General features: G+C 42.4%; 1 protein-coding gene and 1 non-coding gene across 2 annotated transcripts; both read left to right on the top strand.

Moving 5' to 3' along the window:
* The first annotated feature begins 498 nt into the window (after positions 1 to 498).
* zgc:171566 lies at positions 499 to 14,167 on the top strand. Its single transcript, XM_041953324.1, has 9 exons — positions 499 to 1,039; positions 2,492 to 2,606; positions 5,089 to 5,139; positions 5,838 to 5,922; positions 6,396 to 6,534; positions 9,351 to 9,457; positions 11,158 to 11,248; positions 11,522 to 11,659; positions 12,323 to 14,167. The coding sequence occupies exons 1-9, from the start codon at positions 937 to 939 to the stop codon at positions 12,442 to 12,444; spliced, it is 951 nt and encodes a 316-aa protein (XP_041809258.1). The 5' UTR covers positions 499 to 936; the 3' UTR covers positions 12,445 to 14,167.
* Positions 9,911 to 9,982, top strand: trnat-cgu. Its single transcript has one exon. It is a non-coding gene; the product is annotated as a tRNA-Thr (tRNA).
* Positions 14,168 to 20,162: the final 5,995 nt, after the last annotated feature.

Here is a 20,162-nt window from a genome sequence, read left to right as displayed (position 1 = left end):
CAACTCAAAATTTTAAACATCCTATTATAAAATGTACAATAAACTCTACGTCAGAGTTCCTGCTTGTAAACTTAGTTAATTGAATCTATTCTGCACTGCAGAGAGTTTCAACCACAAACTTTGACTAGAACTATATTAGGCAAAGAAAACTCAACCTTCCTGATTTCCAGGTGATTGCATAACCATGAATAATGTATTCAACAGCACCCTAAATCCTGCACACTGGACCTGTATAGTCCAACACCTCTGTGATAACAGCCACTGGGATCAGTTAGGAGGCATGTAGAGGCCAAGCAATGTTCTAACATAATGCAGCCTATGGAGGTCTCTCCACTCCAACAGCACCCTCAAGATTTTAGCTGTGGCCATTCAAGAAGGCACTTCTGCTGCCTTTTTTAACGAGGGGACGGGGCTGCTTTAGTTTCAGTTGTTCCTGTGCTGCAAAACAACCATTCAGCTGTTCGTCTTGCTTTATTTCTGTTGGTGAGAAGGAGTCACTTTACTCCTTATGCACTGTTTCTATGGAGCAGGATCTGTAGCTGATCTGTGGAGCTGGAATATTCTACCTGAGCTGCACCTCTGAAGGTGGAACAGTCCCAGTAGGAGGACAGGAGTCCGATCTGCCTGATCTATTTCTATGGGAAAGGAGCGAAAAGGAGGAGGCTCCTCTAGCTGAGGTGTGTCTATGGAGGGGAGTTCTACACGTGACCGACTTGCTCCTGTTCAGGATCCTGGACGGAGGTATAGACCGAGACCAGAGGAGGACCGCAGGAGACGGAGAATCGGCTTCTGATCACACAGCATCAGCGTCTTCACTCGGATCCTTCATCTGTGCCTTCGGTCCTTTGTTTTTCAGCCTTTCAGACACAAACCAAATATTTTCATTTCGATCCTCAACCTGCAGACCAAGCCCGCACCTCTCATCTCATCCTCTGAATGTGTCGCCCGGCTGCAGCGGTGCTCGCGGCGCTGACCGCCTGCCTGTCGTGCGCTCCGCTTGGAGCGAGGAGCCAGCAGCTCAACTACCGACCGGTCATCGGTAAGATTCAGCCGCACGGACGGCTGCGTGTGTCTGTGCCTCTGCGTGCGGAGCCCGGCTGCGCACGTCGGACATCTCTGCTATCATCCTCATCGAGAATGTTCGATGTGTGTGTGTGTGTGTGTGTGTGTGTGTGTGGACGGAGAGGATCGTGTGCGCAGTCCACTCGGCCGTGCGCGTGCTGAGTATTATGTCATATTTAAAGACCTGTACCCAGCGCAGACAGGATTTTAAGGCTCTGTCGATCTGTGCGTCTTCTGGAGGCGCATCTAAAAAAATGCTTGTTTTAGACACAGAAAGACTTGATTGAAATGTAAGCAGTTGCAAAAAAGCAGCCTCTCTGACCGCTGGCCTCCATATTCTGAGCAAATATTACAGGTTAACACCCTCATTCAATCAAGATGACACGTCAGATGATTATTTCCCAACGCGTTCATTCGTTTTCTTGGTCTTATGATCACAGTAATGTGATTAAGAGAGGAGCAGAAGGAGAGCTGAATGAATGGATGATGATGATGATGTGAATGGATGAAGGGCTGCAGGGGAATCAGTTGTGCTTTGTTTGTCTTTGCATTGTGTTTATAAGTAACGTGTGCGCCAGTGTTTGCTGTTTTTAGGTTTACTTTACCACCTCAGCTGTGACTGATACCCGGAGCACTTGATAAGTGTCTGCAGAGGCGTAAGGTTTTCAGAAGGAACAGGAAGTTCATGCAGCAGGATGATAAGAATGAGAGAAGTGTGTGTGCTGAGTGATCTGCATGACTCATGATCTGTGTGTATGAGTAAAGTGGGAAGTGTGTTAACGTGGCCTTGCGCTGTCATATCAAGGATTCAGTGCCTCACCTTGTCATGGTGTTCACCTGTTGGTTTGGCAGCAGGGTGGCCAAAAGTTTGTATTCTAAACCTGATGTAAAACATTACATAGATTCAGGTTTATTCGATAGTTTGTGCGATCAAATTTCTTGCATGAGTGTTTGTGTTTGGACAAAATCAAACACTTAAAAATGTTTCACAGAAAACCTGAAAACTAGTTTAATAAATAAGTATATTTTAAACTGTTTTAGTATCAAACCAAAACTCGTGTCGTATTGGAAGCAGGAGTTTGAGGCTCAGCAGGTGTGACTCGCCATGCTTTGTGCATTTCCTTCAGTTTCTCTTGCAGCATGGGACGCCCTGCTTGTGGGTAAAATAAAAGGCTGTGGATGAAAACGGCTGATTACATTATTTGTCATATGACAGTCATTACTCATTACAACACAGCGTATCTTTTGCTGGAGCACAAACACTGCAGATGCACATGTCACAAGAATGAGCAAGTCAGTACCTGTGGGGGATCTGATCTTTCTCAACAGCGCATCAGTGTAGATGTCTTCCATGCTGATACACTTTAATCCCCTCTGCTGCCTCTTAATCTAGTCTGTGTTACGTTGTGTTATGTGTTATCCACTCTAGGTGTGCTGGCGCAGGAAAACCTTCCAGAAGACCAGTTTGCTCGTGGGTCCTCTTACATCGCTGCCTCCTATGTCAAATACCTGGAGGGAGCCGGGGCAAGGGTCGTACCCATCAGGTACAGCGATCAGATGTCACCTCTCAGGGGCCCTGGGGCAAATGTTTGCTGTTGGGTCACAGTTGACAGCCACAACCCTAAAATTCTTCCTCTGTGTGTGTGTATTGTGTTTCCTGCAGCTCTGTCACCTCGAGTTTCGCCAGTCGAATACTTTAAATGTGAATCAGCTGCAGAAGGCTGTGCATTAACAGTAATGTAACACAGCTCTGATGTGGTGTAAAGACAGCAAATAGTAAACAGTGAGGCCATTATCACTGATCATCATCATCATATATTCTTGTGAAGATAACAGCTTTAAAGGTGTACTATGCAGGAGTTTCCTAAAAATAAACAATGCATAGACTCAAACAACAATGATCTGTCTCAGTCACCATTTATGGCCCATTTGAAGTGTGTGGCAGAGACGCTGCCCTCTGCCTGCATTTTATTATTTTCATCTTATGTTGCTGAGGTCTTGACATTTCTGGGACGCAACCTTTGGGTAGCAGGTGTGTAGCTCCCAGCCAATAACATTGCACAGGCGAGGTTGGGACTTAAAAAGGTAGTGACCAGGTGCCAAATCCAAGAGGAAGCTATGAAAATGGTGGCCACGATGCTGAAGAAGCATTTTAAACATGTGAGCTAGATGCCTAAAAAAAATAACGTGTCGACCTGCAAATGACCAAATCCTGACACCTAACAGTTGTTGAAGTTGTTTTTAAATGGTGCAATCAACCGAATTATTTTATTTTCTAAAAAAATGTGTTTCTGCAGTCAAGTGTACGCATCAGTATCCCGCCTCTGTCCGCAGTGTTTCCAAGGACTTTGTCCAGGTGTTTTGTGTACACAGTGCACAGCTGTTACCCAGGTGATCCAGTTTTTCTGTCTTCAGCTGCATTATCATGTAAAGCAGCACATAGTCCCTTTGTGGCCTTTTTAAATGGTCCATTTGCTTTGACACAACATGATGTACAACAATGAAACCCCTGTGGTTCTCAGCAAGAATAGAAAGGTTCAGATTACCAAGTAAGTGAGTTCTCAAGGAATAAGAAGAAAGACTGATACATCAACTCTAAATGATCAATTCAGAGGCTTTTCTGATCGGCATTAATCTCGTGTTTGTAACAAACTGTCCACGTCTGACTGGTTTGTGGTGATATCACGATATAACAAGGACCAGACAGCTTCTGCAACTGCAACAGACAAACTGTTTCTACTCATTTTAACCTGCACTAATCAATACTGGATCAAATTACTGTGCAGTTTGTGAAAGGTTCACTCCACAGATCATTTTAGCATCTTTATATGTATATATAGCTGTGTATATATATTTCTTTCATTTACACTGGCTCCACCTACATCAAGCCGATTTTTTAAAAAAGCAAAATTAGTGGGCTGCTCATAAGGATCTGCGTTTATATGTATTCAAGAAAAGTTTGGCAGAAGCTGAGAAGAAGAAGAAGAAGACAGTCTACCGGCGAGGAAAAGGTGTTCAGCAGTGTGCAGCTGAATCAGGTGAACTTCAAACAGTTCAAGGACGTGTTAATAGATGTGCAGGATTGGCCTTTTGGCATTTTAGTTCCATTTTGACTGCTGAAAATGGAAAAGTGGTTAATGGCCCAGGGACATTTGGACATGCTGAGCTGTGCAGCGAACCACCAACCCTGTGATTAGGAGACAACCCATTCTACCTCCTGAAGATACCTGCTGTATCATCAGGAGGCAGAACGGGTTGTCTCCTGAAGGTGCAGTAGGTTGGCCGGTCAGTGTGGAGAAGTTGGTCTGTTTGCATGATTGAGCGCTGCAGTGTGGCCCAGCCCTTTTTACTGTGTACAGGCAGTGCTATGCATTTGTTTTCACATCACAGCTTCTTAGCAACTGCCACATGCATGCAGTAAAGGCACTGGCTTGTTTCTAGAAGAAGCATCGTACTGTACATGCTCTCAGACTACAGGGAAACATCATCACCATTACTGTTCATATTTCCAGTGGATTTTACTGGGTAGAAAACCTGCTAGACAATTACAGCATAAGCACAAGTTCCTGCTTGCAGCCTTACTCGGATCAGTTTTAGTCATGGTGCTGGATGTGGTCTCATGTGGGCGGAGGCTGCGTCAGTTGAGTTATATTACGACAGACTTTTACAGTCTTTTCACGTTTTTGTTTGACCTCTTCCTCATAGTTTGTTATTTTATGGTTGCTTACAATAACACAATATATGTATTTGATGTAATAAACTGAAGAAAAAAGCAGTATCTTCTCTCACAACACCTCAGTGCTTTTCCTCTCTTCTTCCCTGCTATGATAATGTTATTGATAGGAAACTGGCCACAGGCTCAGTATCCTCTTATGGTTCAGATCACATTAATTCCAATCTATAATGTCTAAATTCTTATTCATTTAGCCTAATTTTTCAAGAATGATTAATAATCTGTTTAATTGTCTTGGACAGTTAATGGGTTTAACTGTTTTTATGTCTTTTTGTGTCTTTTTTATTCACCAGAATCAATCGCACAGAAGAGGAATATGCAAAGATATTCTACTCAATAAACGGGTGAGTTGGGGGGGAGTTCTCTCGTCATCTCCTTCGCTCGGCTCTACATCTGACACGCTGCCTGTCTGTTGCTGCCATCGGCCTGATGATGACACAAAGCCTCTGCTTAGCTTGTGCAACGCGGCCTTGTTCTTCAAATGTTCTTTTATCCTGTTTGCTCTCATCCAGCTGAGTCTGGTCTTTGAGGAGTTTAGTTTGAGGATTGATGTGTTTGTTCTGGATAACTTCATCTTGAAAAATAATCTTGAATGGCTGTAAAAGAAGTGGACGTAGCAACCAGCCATCGTTCTATCCCGATTGACACATTGCTGTGGTTGGGACTTTTCAATCGAAAGGTAGCCACGAACTTGCCCCCTGCTGGCCATTAGGAAGAATGCAGATTTAAGGCACTTCTGCATTGGCACCACTTTGTCGACCCGAAGGATGATTCTGCTGCAAACTTTTTGATCCATATAAGTGATTGATCACTGTAACCATAACCCCTGTAAGATGTTTCCGCTGTAATAATCTGTTCTAATCTGGATTGCTAAATTCTCCACGTATGAAGAATGGGGCTCAGGTTGTCATTACATTGATCATGTAAACACAATTTGTGAATTAGCAAAAAAAAATACTTGATAAGAACTGATTATAAAAACATTGCAATGCGTTTTCCCAACATGGCGCCCAGATGTCTGACATGAAAAGTGTCTCCTCAGGTTACTGCTGCCGGGAGGAGACGTAGACATTCAGACATCGCAGTTCAGTCGAGCCGCCAAGATCTTTTACGACTTGGCTCTGAAGGTGAGATATTTAACATGTCATGCTCGCTGCCAAGATGAAGTGACACCGAAAAAGATTATAGGGTCATTTTTAGCGTTATAACCTGATTAGCTTGGTTTAATGGACCTCTCACACACCCTTACGTACATTCAAAGAGGTTTTGGTTGCTTTAAAGATTCCTCCGTTCCATATTAGCAGCTAAGAGATGCCTTTCTGATGCAATTCCAATGGAAGTGATGGGACAAATTCCCCATTTTCTGTCCTCAAACAGTGAAGAAGACGAAATTTTGCTACTAAAAAGAATGCAACATTGCATTTGTCTAACTCCGGCTGCTCATATCAGCCTCAGCTGTACTTGGTGTGAATGTTTTGCAACTTTATGAGAGTGTATGAGGAGAAAGTCGTTGGAGAAGAAACAGATAAAACTGCTATAAAAATGTCATCACACTTTCTCTATTGTCACCCTGTCATTCCTCACTGTCTTATCTCTGCAGGCCAACGATGCTGGAGACTACTTCCCTATATGGGGAACCTGCCAGGGCTTCCAGCAGCTGTCTGTCCTCACAGCCAACAAAAACCTGCTCACCCTCACTGATACCAAGGCTGTGGCTCTGCCCCTCACTCTCACAGCAGGTATTCTGCTCTGTCGCTCACATTCACTCACATAAACTGTTAAGAAAACAAGTAAAAATGTGTTGCACTCGACTTTAAAACAATCTGGCAATTCATTTTTTTAGTTGGTTGTGTTTTGATAGACGTGATACATCTCTCTAAGTAGTGTTGTGACGTTCACGAACGAACTGGTTCTTTTGAACGGCTCGTTAACATGAACGAAGGGAACCGAGTCGCAGCTGGGAACTGTTCTTTCCCCCCCGCTGCTCAGCTGCGCAGTGCTCATTAGATATGCAAATAGCATCACAGCACGTTGTGCACGCTGCCTTCACCTGAGTGCGCCAGTAACAAAACAAACAGACAAACAAACAAAAAACAACAACACAGAAACACGTGAACGCCCCCCGCCTTGGAGAGCCACAGCAGCGAGCGGTCTAAACGAGGAGGAGGAGCGTCAGTCTGTCGTCATCGACAAAATGAGCCAATTAAGGAAACAAGCAGCATTTGGATGCACTTTTCTCTCGTGGCAGACAGTAAGGCTGAATGCAGTATTTGTCCAAAAAAATATTTCTTTTAAGTCAGGCTCCACAAATAATTTGCACAGAAATTCATTGTAGCCTGCTTTGTTTTTTAATGTTTATATGTGTTCAAGTCATGGTTTACATACGTACACAGAATTTGTACAAAGGGTAATTCACGTCACTGTCAAAGCAGAGTGATATGGCGCCACCCTGTGGAATATTTACAATTAATCCAGATCAGACTGTAAAATCTAATCCACACATGTCAAATAACGTTATAATCAATATTTCAGAATAATTCAAACTCATATTGGTGGGATATCTAAATTCATTCCTCCCAGTGATTATTTCCCAGATAAAACGAGTTAAGGCCAGACTGCCTTCTTAAAACTTAATAAATATAATAATGAGCCAAATGAGCGTTTTTTGAACGGCTCTTTGAAAGGAATGGCTCACCAAGATCCGGCTCCCCTCAAAGAGCCATAAATCCCATCTCTATCTCTAAGCATAAAGGGCGCAGTATGCAGTTCACCACATGGGATAAAAGTTGTCCTGCTCACCATAACAACAGGGTCAAGAGGATTAATCAAGCAGACTAAATGAGAACACCTGTGGGAAGGAGTTAAAACCTGTTCTAGAATATGAGCTCTAACAAGTTGAACGGTTACCATAAAGAGATTATCTGTGAAAGCTGTCCTTTGCACATCACACACCAAAATCTGGGATGTGAGGTGAAGTTTTTTCCTTAACAACAAGAAAGGGGATTCCTTTTATTGGAATCCTGCTAGAAAATTAAACAAAGAGCATTATTTCCTGCCTGCATGTCTTCTCAAGTTGTGAGGCCCATCTGCTTCCCTACAGCATCACTCGTGGTGCTAAATGTCATGTGATGTGGGCGGATCCCAGACAAATACGAAGAGAGATCAGGCAGGGACAGCTTCTACGTTACATTAGCATTATCTTTTCTCTCTTTGTCATCACCACAGTTTTTATTTCACGCTGCATAAAAGCCAGATTCAAAGTGTTTGGTGATGTGGGCGGATTCCAAACGGTGCAGTGAAAATCCACAAACAAATGTTCAACCATCTGCTCACAAAGATGCTTTTGACAAGAAGACGGGCTGTCGCTCTGTTATCGGCATGCATGTGGTTTAAGTTTTAACTTTAAACCTGTGTTTAGTCACGTGATCACTTCCGCCCCATTGCTGCATCCTCAGAAGCTGCAGTTTGAACTGCACCTGAGTCTGGTTCTTGTGCTGCTCTGTAAAAACCACCTGAACTCCTGCAGACGTCGCTGTTTCTGAGGTTTGACTTCAACCTGCTGCACACGTGGTTTTATTGAGTTTGATTTCGAGTACAGCTGTTATAGCAGCACTATAATCAAGTGTCGCACCTCCTTAAATTATGTTTGATCGCACTGACACAGAGTTCATGATTAACTGACAAATAAAACATGCAGTTGATAAAAAAATGACTGAGTGTGCTAAGTCAGTTTTATTTATATGCCTTAAAATCACAAATATGCTAAGAGGAGTAAATTTAAGTCGAGTTTTTATTAAGGGTGAGAATCTCACAGAACGTCACTCACGGCGCAGTCTTGAGTGGTACAACAACGTGGAAATGTGAACAGCTGTGGAAACATGACAGAACACGATGCTGAACACAACAGAAATGCCAGTAACAGTGCAGCAGCACACATGAATTGATCACTCCATTGTCCCAGTGCATGCTGGGAAACCATCAGACACACCCACTCCCTGTGAAACACCTGACTGAGTTAATCTGTTAATCTGAATACACTTTCATAAAGTCTTGCTCTCACAATCAATGTTTCTTAACATACAAACATAGTTAGCTTCATTTTCCACATGTTTTGTGGGACTCCTTATACAAGAATCCTCCTAGAAAATTACTGTAAGAGCAAATATTCCTGTTTACTTCACCTTTGCTGCTGTGATCCACCTGAGACCCACACCACCCTCACTCACGGTGCTGCATGTGGGCGGATCCGATGCAAATCAGACAAAACATTACTCCCGGGAGCACACAAGTCATTTATGAAACAGTCATTTCAAGTAATGCAGACCTTCTAGGCCCAATGCAGTTGCAGAAAGAACTTACACATAACATATTATACTTAGTAAGTTTACTAAGGAGTGTTTGAAGTAATCGCTACCTTACCCCTGCCCCTTCTGATTCCAGCAGTAATTCTGAATTAAACAGCTTTTTCTCATTAACTTTAAAAGTAAATGTAACTTCCTCTCGGCTCTGTTGTCTGAACTTCCTGAATCACCACAACTCTGCGTCTGTCCTCCAGCGGCCCAGTCCAGCCGTCTGTTCCGGAGTTTTCCCAAGGATCTGCTGCAGTCTCTGGCCGAGGAAAACATCACTTCCAACTTCCACAGCTGGAGTCTGTCTATGCAGGTACTTTCTGCTTGTCGCCCCTGTTTTTTGTGTAGTTTGGGCGTCGGTATGCTTCGAACAAAGTGTTTTTGTTGGATCATGCTGATGTAGGAATTGGGGATGACGCTCGCTGAAACCAACAATCTCAGCGTTCAACCGAGTGCAACAAATACCTTTGTCCAAGAGTGTGCAGGTCATTGCATCTTGCCACACTCTGCCTCAGAGAGTTAGCGTTCAGGTTGGGTATAAACTCATCTGTCTTTAGAAGTGGTCGTGCAACATTTCCTACTTTGTTTCAAGAGAAACTTGACGGGCATGAGCACTGAACCCACGATTGTAAGGAACTGTATTCAGCTTGTTACCGGTCCTCCAGAACTCATGTAGAACTAAACAAGTTCCCAAGTCATGTGTGTCAAACAGGAGCACCCATGATTAAAAAAAAAAAAAAAAATCAGCTGAAGGGGGGTGTGGGTAGGCGTGGTGGCCAAGTGGTAAGGCGTTGGTCTCGTAAACTAAAGATCATGGGTTCGAACCCCATCCATGCCTTAAAATTTATGTACCTTGTGGTTCTTAATATTATGTCAAAGAGAATAAGTGAATGTACGAGTTCTTTTAGTGTCTTTTATTAGACAAATTTCAGTCTAGTACATGAAATTTGAGAATTTACTGTAAATTAAAATAAAACTGTAAATTCTTGCTACAGATAACTGACCTGTGAATATTCTCATTCATCCAGGTCATTGTAAGCTTTAGGGCCAGCTGGTCTTTTGTGAAAAGTTTCCATATGTGTCTGGTGTATCGGAGAAACTCAGGCGAATCTTCAACAAACACAACATCCCGGTACATTTCTAACCTGGGAACACTCTCAGACAAAGGCTGGTGCACCCCAAAGACCGGACACCTCACACTCAGAAGAACAATCTGGTGTATGCAGTCCAGTGCAGTGAGGAATGCACAGACTTGTATATTGGGGAAACCAAACAGCCACTGAGCAGACGCATGGCACAACACAGAAAGGCAAACTCTTCAGGGGTGGACTCAGCTGTTTACCTGCACCTCAAGGAGAAAGCACACTCCTTTGAGGATAAAAATGTGCATATTCTGGACAGAGAAGACAGATTGTTTGAAAGAGGAGTACAAGAAGCCATCTATGTCAAGGTTGAAAAACCATCCCTGAACAGAGGGGGAGGTCTGAGACACCATCTATCTCCCACATACAAAGCTGTCCTTTCATCTCTCCCAAAGAGATTCAAAGATTTAGCCTCTGAGGTTAAACAACAAAGCCATTCACACATGGCTCAAGGAGCCTCCCAATGACAACAATGGGACACTAACATGGCAAAAGACTGTCGTTGACACCCTAGGGTTGCACCCTACCCCGCCTTAATGGGGGGATCGTTTGCCTCACAATAGAGTGATACCATTCTTGTTTTTGTGGGTTGGTCTCACTCAGGGGATAAATATTTGAACCTAACACCATTGCATTGGACTAGAGCTTTCCTATCTAGTCTGGTTGCGCATGAACTGATGAAGCCTGCTCGGATGAGAGGCGAAACGTCTTCTAAGACAATCTGACGAGGTCCAGTTGCGAACAATTGAATGCCCTAAAGCCTACAGATAACTGAGTTTGCAGAAGTCGATGCTGAAGGAGCCGCAGGTTTTAAGGCTACGAGAGCCACAACAACTATATTAATATAAAACCTGTGCCTCTGAACCAACAGAACTTCAGCCGAAACGGCAAGCTGAAGAGGTTTTACAAGGTCCTGTCCACTAACAACGACGGGAGGAAGGAATTCATCTCCACCATGGAAGGTACCGTTCATCACTGACTGCACTGCAGTTTGAGTGCCATATGATTCATGTAGTTCACTAAACAGCTGTCATAGACACAAAATGTCAGTGCAAAAGTATTATTCAAGCACTCACGACCGTCCACCAGGTGGCACCATCGCCCAATAAGTGCGCTGTTTCTTTTTTTCATAATCATGAGAGCGATGATGATTAATCCAATTCAAAATGAGAAAGAAGTCGAGTTTTCAGCAGATGAACAAGTTTTTTTTTTTCTTTCTTTCTGGTGTTCCTCAGCCTACCGCTACCCATTTTATGCAGTGCAGTGGCATCCTGAGAAAAGCCCCTTTGAGTGGATAGATAAGCCGGGCATGGTGCACTCCACCTCTGCTATAAGAGCCTGCTTCTACACTGCCAGCTTCTTTGTCTCTGAAGGTAACATGTGGTACATCTGCATGCTTTGTCTGTTCCCTGTTTTGCTCGTGTCACTGCTTTCCCCGAAAATGTGTTTGAAAGTTAGCCTGTGAGCCGACAAAGGTGTGAACCGCTTGGCTCATAGCTCCACATGCGGAGTCATAACCTCCGTTTTCTGTCTGGATTCCTTTGTTGAAGACAAATCCAGCGTTGGAATGATTTCTGCCTAAACAGATTTTCTACTCCTACAATTTTCAATCAGTCTTTTAGTCTTATCACATGGTCTTCATCACCAGGAGGAGTTCTATGTAAATGTTCAAATTTCCATTTTTTTTCTGAGCACTTTAAGGAAATTCTCCACCATGTTGGCTTAAAATGAATCACATAAATTGATTATGCTGTTTTCTTGTGACTGGTTACAGAATTATAGCACATGTAGTCTATTTGATCTAAACTGCTTGAATTGTGCAAGTGCAACTGAATTGAAATGACACGTGCACAAATCAGTTAAATGTAGTCGATGAAGGTCCAGTGCAAGACGCCATGAGCTCATTTAATACGTGAACAGTCTCTGTGTGTATGTCTGTGTGTGTGTGTGTGTGTTATGAATGAATCAGCAGAGCATATCCGTGTGGGTGAAGCTTCACCACTCCTCTCTTGCTTTGTCTCTGCACTCTCCTCCAGCCATGAGGAATCAGCACAATTTCTCCAGTCCTGCGGAGGAAGAGCGAGCTCTCATCTACAACTTCTCCCCCGTCTACAGAGGCATCCACGCCGTCTTCGTGCAGAACTATTACTTCGATTGATGGGCAGCGCTGAAGACTGAAACGGGCTCACTCTAGTCAGAATTTATTATTCATGGAAGACACCGACCAAACTTGATGGAGTTGTCATCGACAGTAGCCTCAAACAATTAGCAGTTTACCTGATTTCCACAGTTATATCAAATGCAGAGAGGGCAGCGATGAGAAATACAAGAAGAAAATAAAACAAAATGTTGTAGTCAGAAGTCATACAAATGAAAAAAACGAAAAATGCAAAGACGTGCACGTTTTTTAAAAGTACAAAAACTATAGGTGCAAGTTACATTTTGATTCGGTTACAGCGATCAGTTGACTCATCAACCCCTCGTCATAAAAATAACTACAATCCAGAATAACAGTGACATTCAGAACAGGATGCAGGATTTTCTACATCACAAGGCACAACAGTAAAATCAGTTTACATTTGGAGTAACAAAACACATTAGAATATGTCAGATTTTAGTCCATTTGCAGTATATGCAGTATAAGCCCATTTACATATTGTTCCTTTGTTGTATTGAATCCAAATCACCTCGCAGTGTTACGATTCGTTGTGAAACGTAGTTGTAGGGACATTTTATTCTCACTCCAGAATTATAAAGGCCTCATTATGGCAAACTAAATTAAACAAAGCATAAAACTACTGCTGAATATTTGGGCAAGAAGAATACGCCTGGCGTTCAGGGTCTCCCTCTCAGAATACCACAAGTCACCTCAGTTCAGTTCACCACTGCCATTTCCATTCTATTGTGCTTTTTTTGTTATTTTTGAAGGATGAACAGTTGAACATTAGTTTAGCACCTTGGACAAATGATGCAGTTCCTAACTTTAATGTACCACTTTTTAAAACCTGCACTGATATACAGCAACGACCGTCTAAATGCTAAAACTTTTGTACTCTGTGGTATTGCAGTGCGAGCTTGTTTAACTGTACAATCACTGACTGCTAGCCTCATTTAGCTCCTAAAACGTCCAGGAGTTTGGAAAGAACCAGAAATGCTTAAACTCGCCACCTGTATTCATTCTCTTTGGATGTATTGGCTTTATTCTACAGGACAGGTTATTCACCCCTCAGTAACACAAACAGCATTCAGTGTGTGAAAAACAGCCACTGTCCCGGTTTGAGGGTGTGTGATCGTTTTGTAACAGTGTCTTTGTTCCAGTCGGCGACTCGCTGAACTCAGAGTTCATGTTTATATGATTGTATTTGTGTGTCTCTGTGAGCATTTAAGGTGGAAGTGGAGTATTTTGTGTGCCATGATATCAGTGAACGCCACAGATCGCTGCAGGTTAAAGTCATGATGTTCCTTTTATACAAGAAGGCTGGAAACCTGAAAACCTTGTAGGTATGAAAAAGTGGATTGTATGTAGTTTATGATTGTCTGATTTTAAAATGTGACCATGGATGTTTAATAGTGTGGCATGACATCACAGAGACATTTTCTTCAGCTTCCACCATTTGAAAAAACAAGGATCCCAAATCAAGAAGGCTCATTGATTTTGTTTGTTTTATCAGATATATAGCTTTTCTTTTGTTGCAGTCATGTTTAAAAGAGAAATGAAGAAGTCCTCTATTGCCAAAGTGAAAATAAAGAAGTGAGTAAAAAAAGAAAAAGTTTCCCTTTTGTTAATAAAACCAAAACCTATCTGCAAACTAACCACTTGTCTAAATCCTACTGTGGAAAATTTATTACATCGAGTTCAGCTCAGTGGTTTTGGAGACATGCATCGATTGCACAAATGATTGTACCAGTTTTGGTTGTTTCTTTGACCATTTGCCAGATGACCAGACAATAAAGGAATTCCAGCGTAAAGAAGGAAAGTCTGGAGTTTCCATTCCCTGTTAGTCCCGACATCTGCCCTCCTGATGGCCGCCTGGCAGATAATGTGATTTCACAAAGTGTGACACTAAGCTCATTCGCCATGCAGCCTTATCCTGCTACAAAACAAGTGTTAAACACTTCAAACGCTCAATCCACACCTGTCCTGTGTCATGGCTGTCCTGTGAGAAGCATGCACAGCAGCCTTAAAATGACAACTTTCCATGAGTGAAGACAAACAGCTGGTTTCAGCTTTGTGACCAGCTCTTTTTCATATCATCCAGTTGTTTTAACAGTTAATTATTTATCTTCTGAGGCAGGATAATTTTCTCAACCAATCAGCAAGCACTAAAAAAGAGAGTGACAGATATGCTCATAATATTCTCCAGGTTCGTGGCCTGGTCAAAAAAGCAGGTCAAGTCAAGTTAAAGAGTGAAACCGAATCAAATGAATCAGGAACATGAAGAGCTGTGTTAATATACAAACAAATCTTTAGCTTCATGTTCAAAACCCCAAAAAGTCTAAATGTGGGTTTAAATCTGGTCTGTATAACATAGAATATTCATTATTAATGGACCAAATCAAAGTTTTCAAAAGGAAAAGCAATTCTCAGGGATTAGTTATTAGTCAGGTTAACACACAAAACCTTTCTGGGCCTGCAACAGCGTCAGATTTAGTGTTTGTTGTGTTAACATCATGTGATTCAGCCTGTACCTGTTCCACTCCTGTGTCTGGATTTGGCAAAAGATTCCACTAGATGGCGCCATGATACCACTTAATGTATGTCAAACATACAAAGCGGTGGCAGTGTAGAGACTCCTCTCAGTGTGCAGACTTCATACGCAGGGTTTCAGATGCGTAACATTACTTCAACACAATATTAAAAGCTATATAAACTATTGCTATCTCATGATTGTATGTAGTATCTCCACAGTTCTCCACAGCGTCTCTCACACATACTTTATGTCAATCTGCTCAACCTTTGAATGCATATTGACCCACTTTGAGTAAATTGTGTATGAAAGAATAACATGCTTCTTATAGTGAGAAACACATTCAAACCCACATTTCAGCTTTGTCCGTTTATTGCATATCAGATGTAAATGTTCTGTTATACACAACTACACTAGAAAGCTTTGGGATCTAAAGTAGAACTTCAGAAAAAAAAGGTGAGATGAGACTGAAAGCAAAATCTCAGTATGAATAAGAAGTACTTCAGTGCTTTCTTGGAAAATGGAAAAAAAACATTCAGTGCAATGCCATCCTATCAAGGTACAGCTGCCCCCCACTGACAGAGCAATTGTGTGCTTTTGTAATGCATCCCCACTTTTTGCTCAAACAACTTAACTATTTTTAAACATTTCAGCTACTTTGGATCAAAAATCCTTACGTCTAGCCATTTCATAAGCAGTAAATTAATTAAAGATTACATTTCCAGTTATTACCAAGTCTTCACAGCCGGACAGCTACCTAAAATCTGGTAAATATGTTACCGGGATCTGAATACCTGCTTGGTTGGTCTTAACTTGTGAATCCATTCGACTCTCATTCCCACAGTCGTCTCCCACTAAAATAGCGCAGCTAACCAACGGAGGCTGGTCGGGAGTGGAGGCGACAAAATCCAAAAAGTGAAACTTGTACAACAATACAGTTTATCTTTATGGATTATTTTGGTGCCGAATTGACAAGAAGACTGTTGACATATTACACGCTTTACCTTGTGTTTGTAGAGTGAAGTGCCCTCACAGACATGTAAGGAATTGTTAATAAGTCATATTTCTTAAAGGAAGTTTTGTATAATATTTTCCCCCGGAGAGTGCAGGGAGCTTAGAAACTCTAGGCTACTGCAAAAGTTTGATAGGGTTGTATGATGATGACTGCTGTTACGTATTTGGCTTGATTAATGGTTTAACAATGTGCGTATTGATTACTGATGGTGGCTGATCAGGCTAATTATCAGCTAATTGTACTTTTAGCGGCAGCATGCAGTAAATCGTTGTGCTTTGTGGCCATGTTTTTAAAATACTTTCCTAATTAAACATGATGTGTTTGATGGTCTTATTAATGACTCCTTATAGAAGTTGAAGGCTCAGTATTCGTGTTAACTCCCATGAACATTTATTCACTCAGAAACAGCGAATATTTCTTTATACAACATGACGTCCTTTTTCTGTCTGTCACAGATCACTAATCTGCTCTTCCACTGTTAACTGTAACTACAACCATGCCTTCCAACATTGCTACTACCAAGCTAACAGTAGCTAGCTATCAAGTGCTCTGTAGTGAGCACGGGCACTTCAGGCCAATCAGATTTCAGCTCAGGGCCAATGCCCCTCTGGCCCCACCCCTGGATCCGCCCATGAATGATTACGCTCTTCAAGTCCACAAAATGTCGTCTTCATCCCATAATCTGAGCTGGTTTTGATGTGCAGACAGTAGCAGAGTTCCCTGCACCTCCAAAGGGTCATGAATGCATCACTTCAAATAGCAGCACGTGGGATCGACTGTCACATTCTTCTGAGCCGAAAAAGCAGCGCTGAAACTGTTTTTACTCAGAAATGGATGGAAATATTAACTCAGGCATAAACTGCTTGTTGGTCAGCACTGTTTTCTACATTATGCATAACAGCCTTGGCCCCTGATCCTTAGATAGCATGTACATTTGTGTGCTTGGGACTCCATTGTGTGACTGTAGATAAAAGGACTTGTGCTGACACACACTGGGCAGCTTTATATCCAGACTGACTTACACACATGCACCAGCTTTTCAGTTAGTTCAGGGCTTTGTTAGGACTGGTTTCTTTTATGAACTGAAGCTTCAAGGACCTTCAGAAAAGTAAGCAGCGTTTCCTTGCAAGGTGTCTTAAGCAGAGAGGAGAGGATAGGAGGAGAAAGAGGTGAGAGAGAGAGAGGAGAGAAAATGAAAGAGGGTGCAAGGACAGTAAGGAGCCAGGGAGGAAGCATAAGAGGGGGGAGGAGGAGTGAAAATAGCTGCTCAGGCAAAGGGAAGTTGGAAAGGAAGGCTGGAAGAGAGAACGAATGAAGCGAGAGGCGAATTAGGCACCCAGCCAGCATGTCGATGTGGACACAGATGAGTTTGATGGGCCATATTTGTCCACTGGCTCCGCACAGGCCTAATGTGTGTCTGCCTGTGTGGAGGTTAATGGGGCCAAGCTGAGTTACAAGTGGGGCCCGTGTGAGCAATGATCCTTGGGTTTCACATGAGCTGCTGCTTGTGTTCACTTACATGTGAACATGTGGGCTAATTGATTGTGTGAAAGCAGACTGCATGTGGCTCAAAGCTAGATCCCCCGTGTTGCATCAGTTGAACACCACCTGGGTTAAACTAAAGTTAAAGTTCCTCTCCTGGCATTGATTAAACCCCTAAAAACTCATCTCCATTCATCAAAATTACATATTTAATTTTTTTGCATGACAAGCTCCCTTCACGCCTTAAAATGTCTTAGATGTACCTTTACATCTTTGTCTTCATCTAGAATGGGTGGATTTGTGAATATGCAAATAAACCCCACGTCTACCTCCACCCAACCCTCCACCGCTTGCCTGCAGCTTAAGCAAACCTGCTCACCTTCGACCACTTATCAAAAACAAAAGAGTGCTTTCTGACAGAAAGCCACGTGTCATATGCACTTGAATTACTGTCAACACTACATCAGCAGCTTATGACTTTCTCTCTCGAACAACCCCAACGTTTTCTGTCAGAATTATTACAGCCATCATCTAATTCAGCAGCTTCGCTATCTGACAAACATGTTTAAGTAACTTTCTTCATCAATGTCCCCAAACCACATGAAACATCCTGTCAGTGCTCAACATGAATCATCATGTAACTTGGCAGGCTAACTTTGGCTAACATCATTTAGCACAATGCAGATTTGTGCTGACACAGTAAACTGATAAAACACAAGAAAGTCCCTGAATGCAACATGCATGCAAACTGACACTCGCATCTCTGCTGCAGCAACAAGGCTCTCCTTCACGAATTCTCCTTCTGAATGAGATTACGGCTCCTCAGCTATTAGCTCGCTCACAACAAAACTTGCCTGCAGAACAGTGTCTCAGTCAGAATGTGGCCTGTGAAAGCTGCTTGTTGGGCACCTAAACTCCACTGAAACGCGCTAACTTTAGCCAAGCACATTTGTCCTGCAGCTCACCCAGTTTAGCTTGTTTCAAGCTTGAGTGCGAGCTCGTCCCCATAAACTCATTCAGGCACACTGGTTTGTCTTTTACTTCAACAACAAAAAAAGAAAAAAAATGTATCCATGTCTCTTGAAAAGCAAGACATTCCGTACCTACTTTGCTTGTAGGTAGGCCGTGTTGCGTTCACCCTGACCACACTGCAAAATCCTTACTGCGCACTGCCTGACGACTTAAATTTCAATTTGAGGCTGAGCGCTCTGTAACCCCCTCCCTCTGCTGTTGTAGCTATTAAACATGCTTTCCACACAAATGTAATACTGTGGCATCTGATGAATGATTCTCAGTGTTTTTAATTAAATACTGAATCAAATGAGGACTGCAACCGGTTTCATGTTTGTTCCCTATGACCCATTAATTACACACAGATTTCCTCTCATCAGTTCATGAAATAACTCAATTTCCTCTGCATTACTGAAGCACAAGGGCACATGGGATCCAATCAGAGTATTTGGAGTTTATTAAATGATTGAGTGTGGTGGGTTGTGGTGGTGCTATATGCGCCATAATCTTCATCAGACATGCTTTATGACTTGCTGTGGAGCTTTACTCATTTCGCACATTACCTCTTGAATCCACAACGCACACATACACACTCTCTCTCACACACACAAACAAGAGTAATTCCTATCATCATCATCATCATCATCATCATCATCGTCATCTTCCTGGCAGTTTTCATCTTCATGCCTCATTAACCAAAAGACAAGGATTTCAGGATCATCCCAAAGCACATGAGCACGCATGTATACTGTACACACGCACGTAAAACACACACACGTGTAACGTATACAAGTACTCGCTCGTGCAAATCGCATATGCACAAACACACTGATACGCACACGCAGACAATCACAGATACACTCCAGCACAGAGACACCTGCAGCGTACAGAGCAGTGTTGATCCATAATGTGCACCCAACCTGTAACATATAATGACTGCATGCTAGCCTGTATTATACACCAACCACATCATCATACATCACGCTGTCTGTGCCCTGAAAAGATAGTAATAAGCTGCATTTGGAGGGCATTTTAAGTGATGATGGTTTCAGAACTGCTGCTGCTATATTCCCACACAAACCCAAGAGAAATAGCTTTAAATTTCACACGAGGGGGAAGTTTCTAAAATGTTCATCTGCGCACATGAGAATGGATTTCATGCCTTTGATTAATGGGTTGGTACTGGTTAGGCAGGCAAAGTGAAGTAATGAACTAATCATTTGTCATAGCTGCAACTCAACCTCCATGCTGGGAAACATTGGACAATTGTTATCACTCTGTCTGCTTGGTTAATGTACAGCTTTGTTCATGCACACCGTGGTTTGTCCAAGGTCATTCAGGCAGATGTCAGAAATCATGAACTTTAAAGAGGAGGAGAGGATGCCTGAGCTCTTTATTTAAGTCCAAAGAAATATGGATGTATCAGATGTGCAGATTCAATCTAGAACTGGTGAAGCACATTATTCCAAAGTGATACACTCCCGAAGAGGCAAACTGATGAAAACCAAGCTTACTTACATTGAGAACGTGACAAAAGAGAGAAGAAACAACAAATTGAAAACCAAAGGGGCTGAATGCATTTTATTCAAGAAGTAAAATAAAAATGCAAGCTTTCTTGCATTATTCTGGGGGTAAATATGAGCGTTTACAGCATAGCCTGCAGAACATTAAAGAAACTAT

Source organism: Chelmon rostratus, chromosome 2, assembly GCF_017976325.1.
Source record: "Chelmon rostratus isolate fCheRos1 chromosome 2, fCheRos1.pri, whole genome shotgun sequence".
NCBI lineage: Eukaryota > Metazoa > Chordata > Actinopteri > Chaetodontiformes > Chaetodontidae > Chelmon > Chelmon rostratus.
This window is presented reverse-complemented; position numbering and strand designations above follow the sequence as displayed.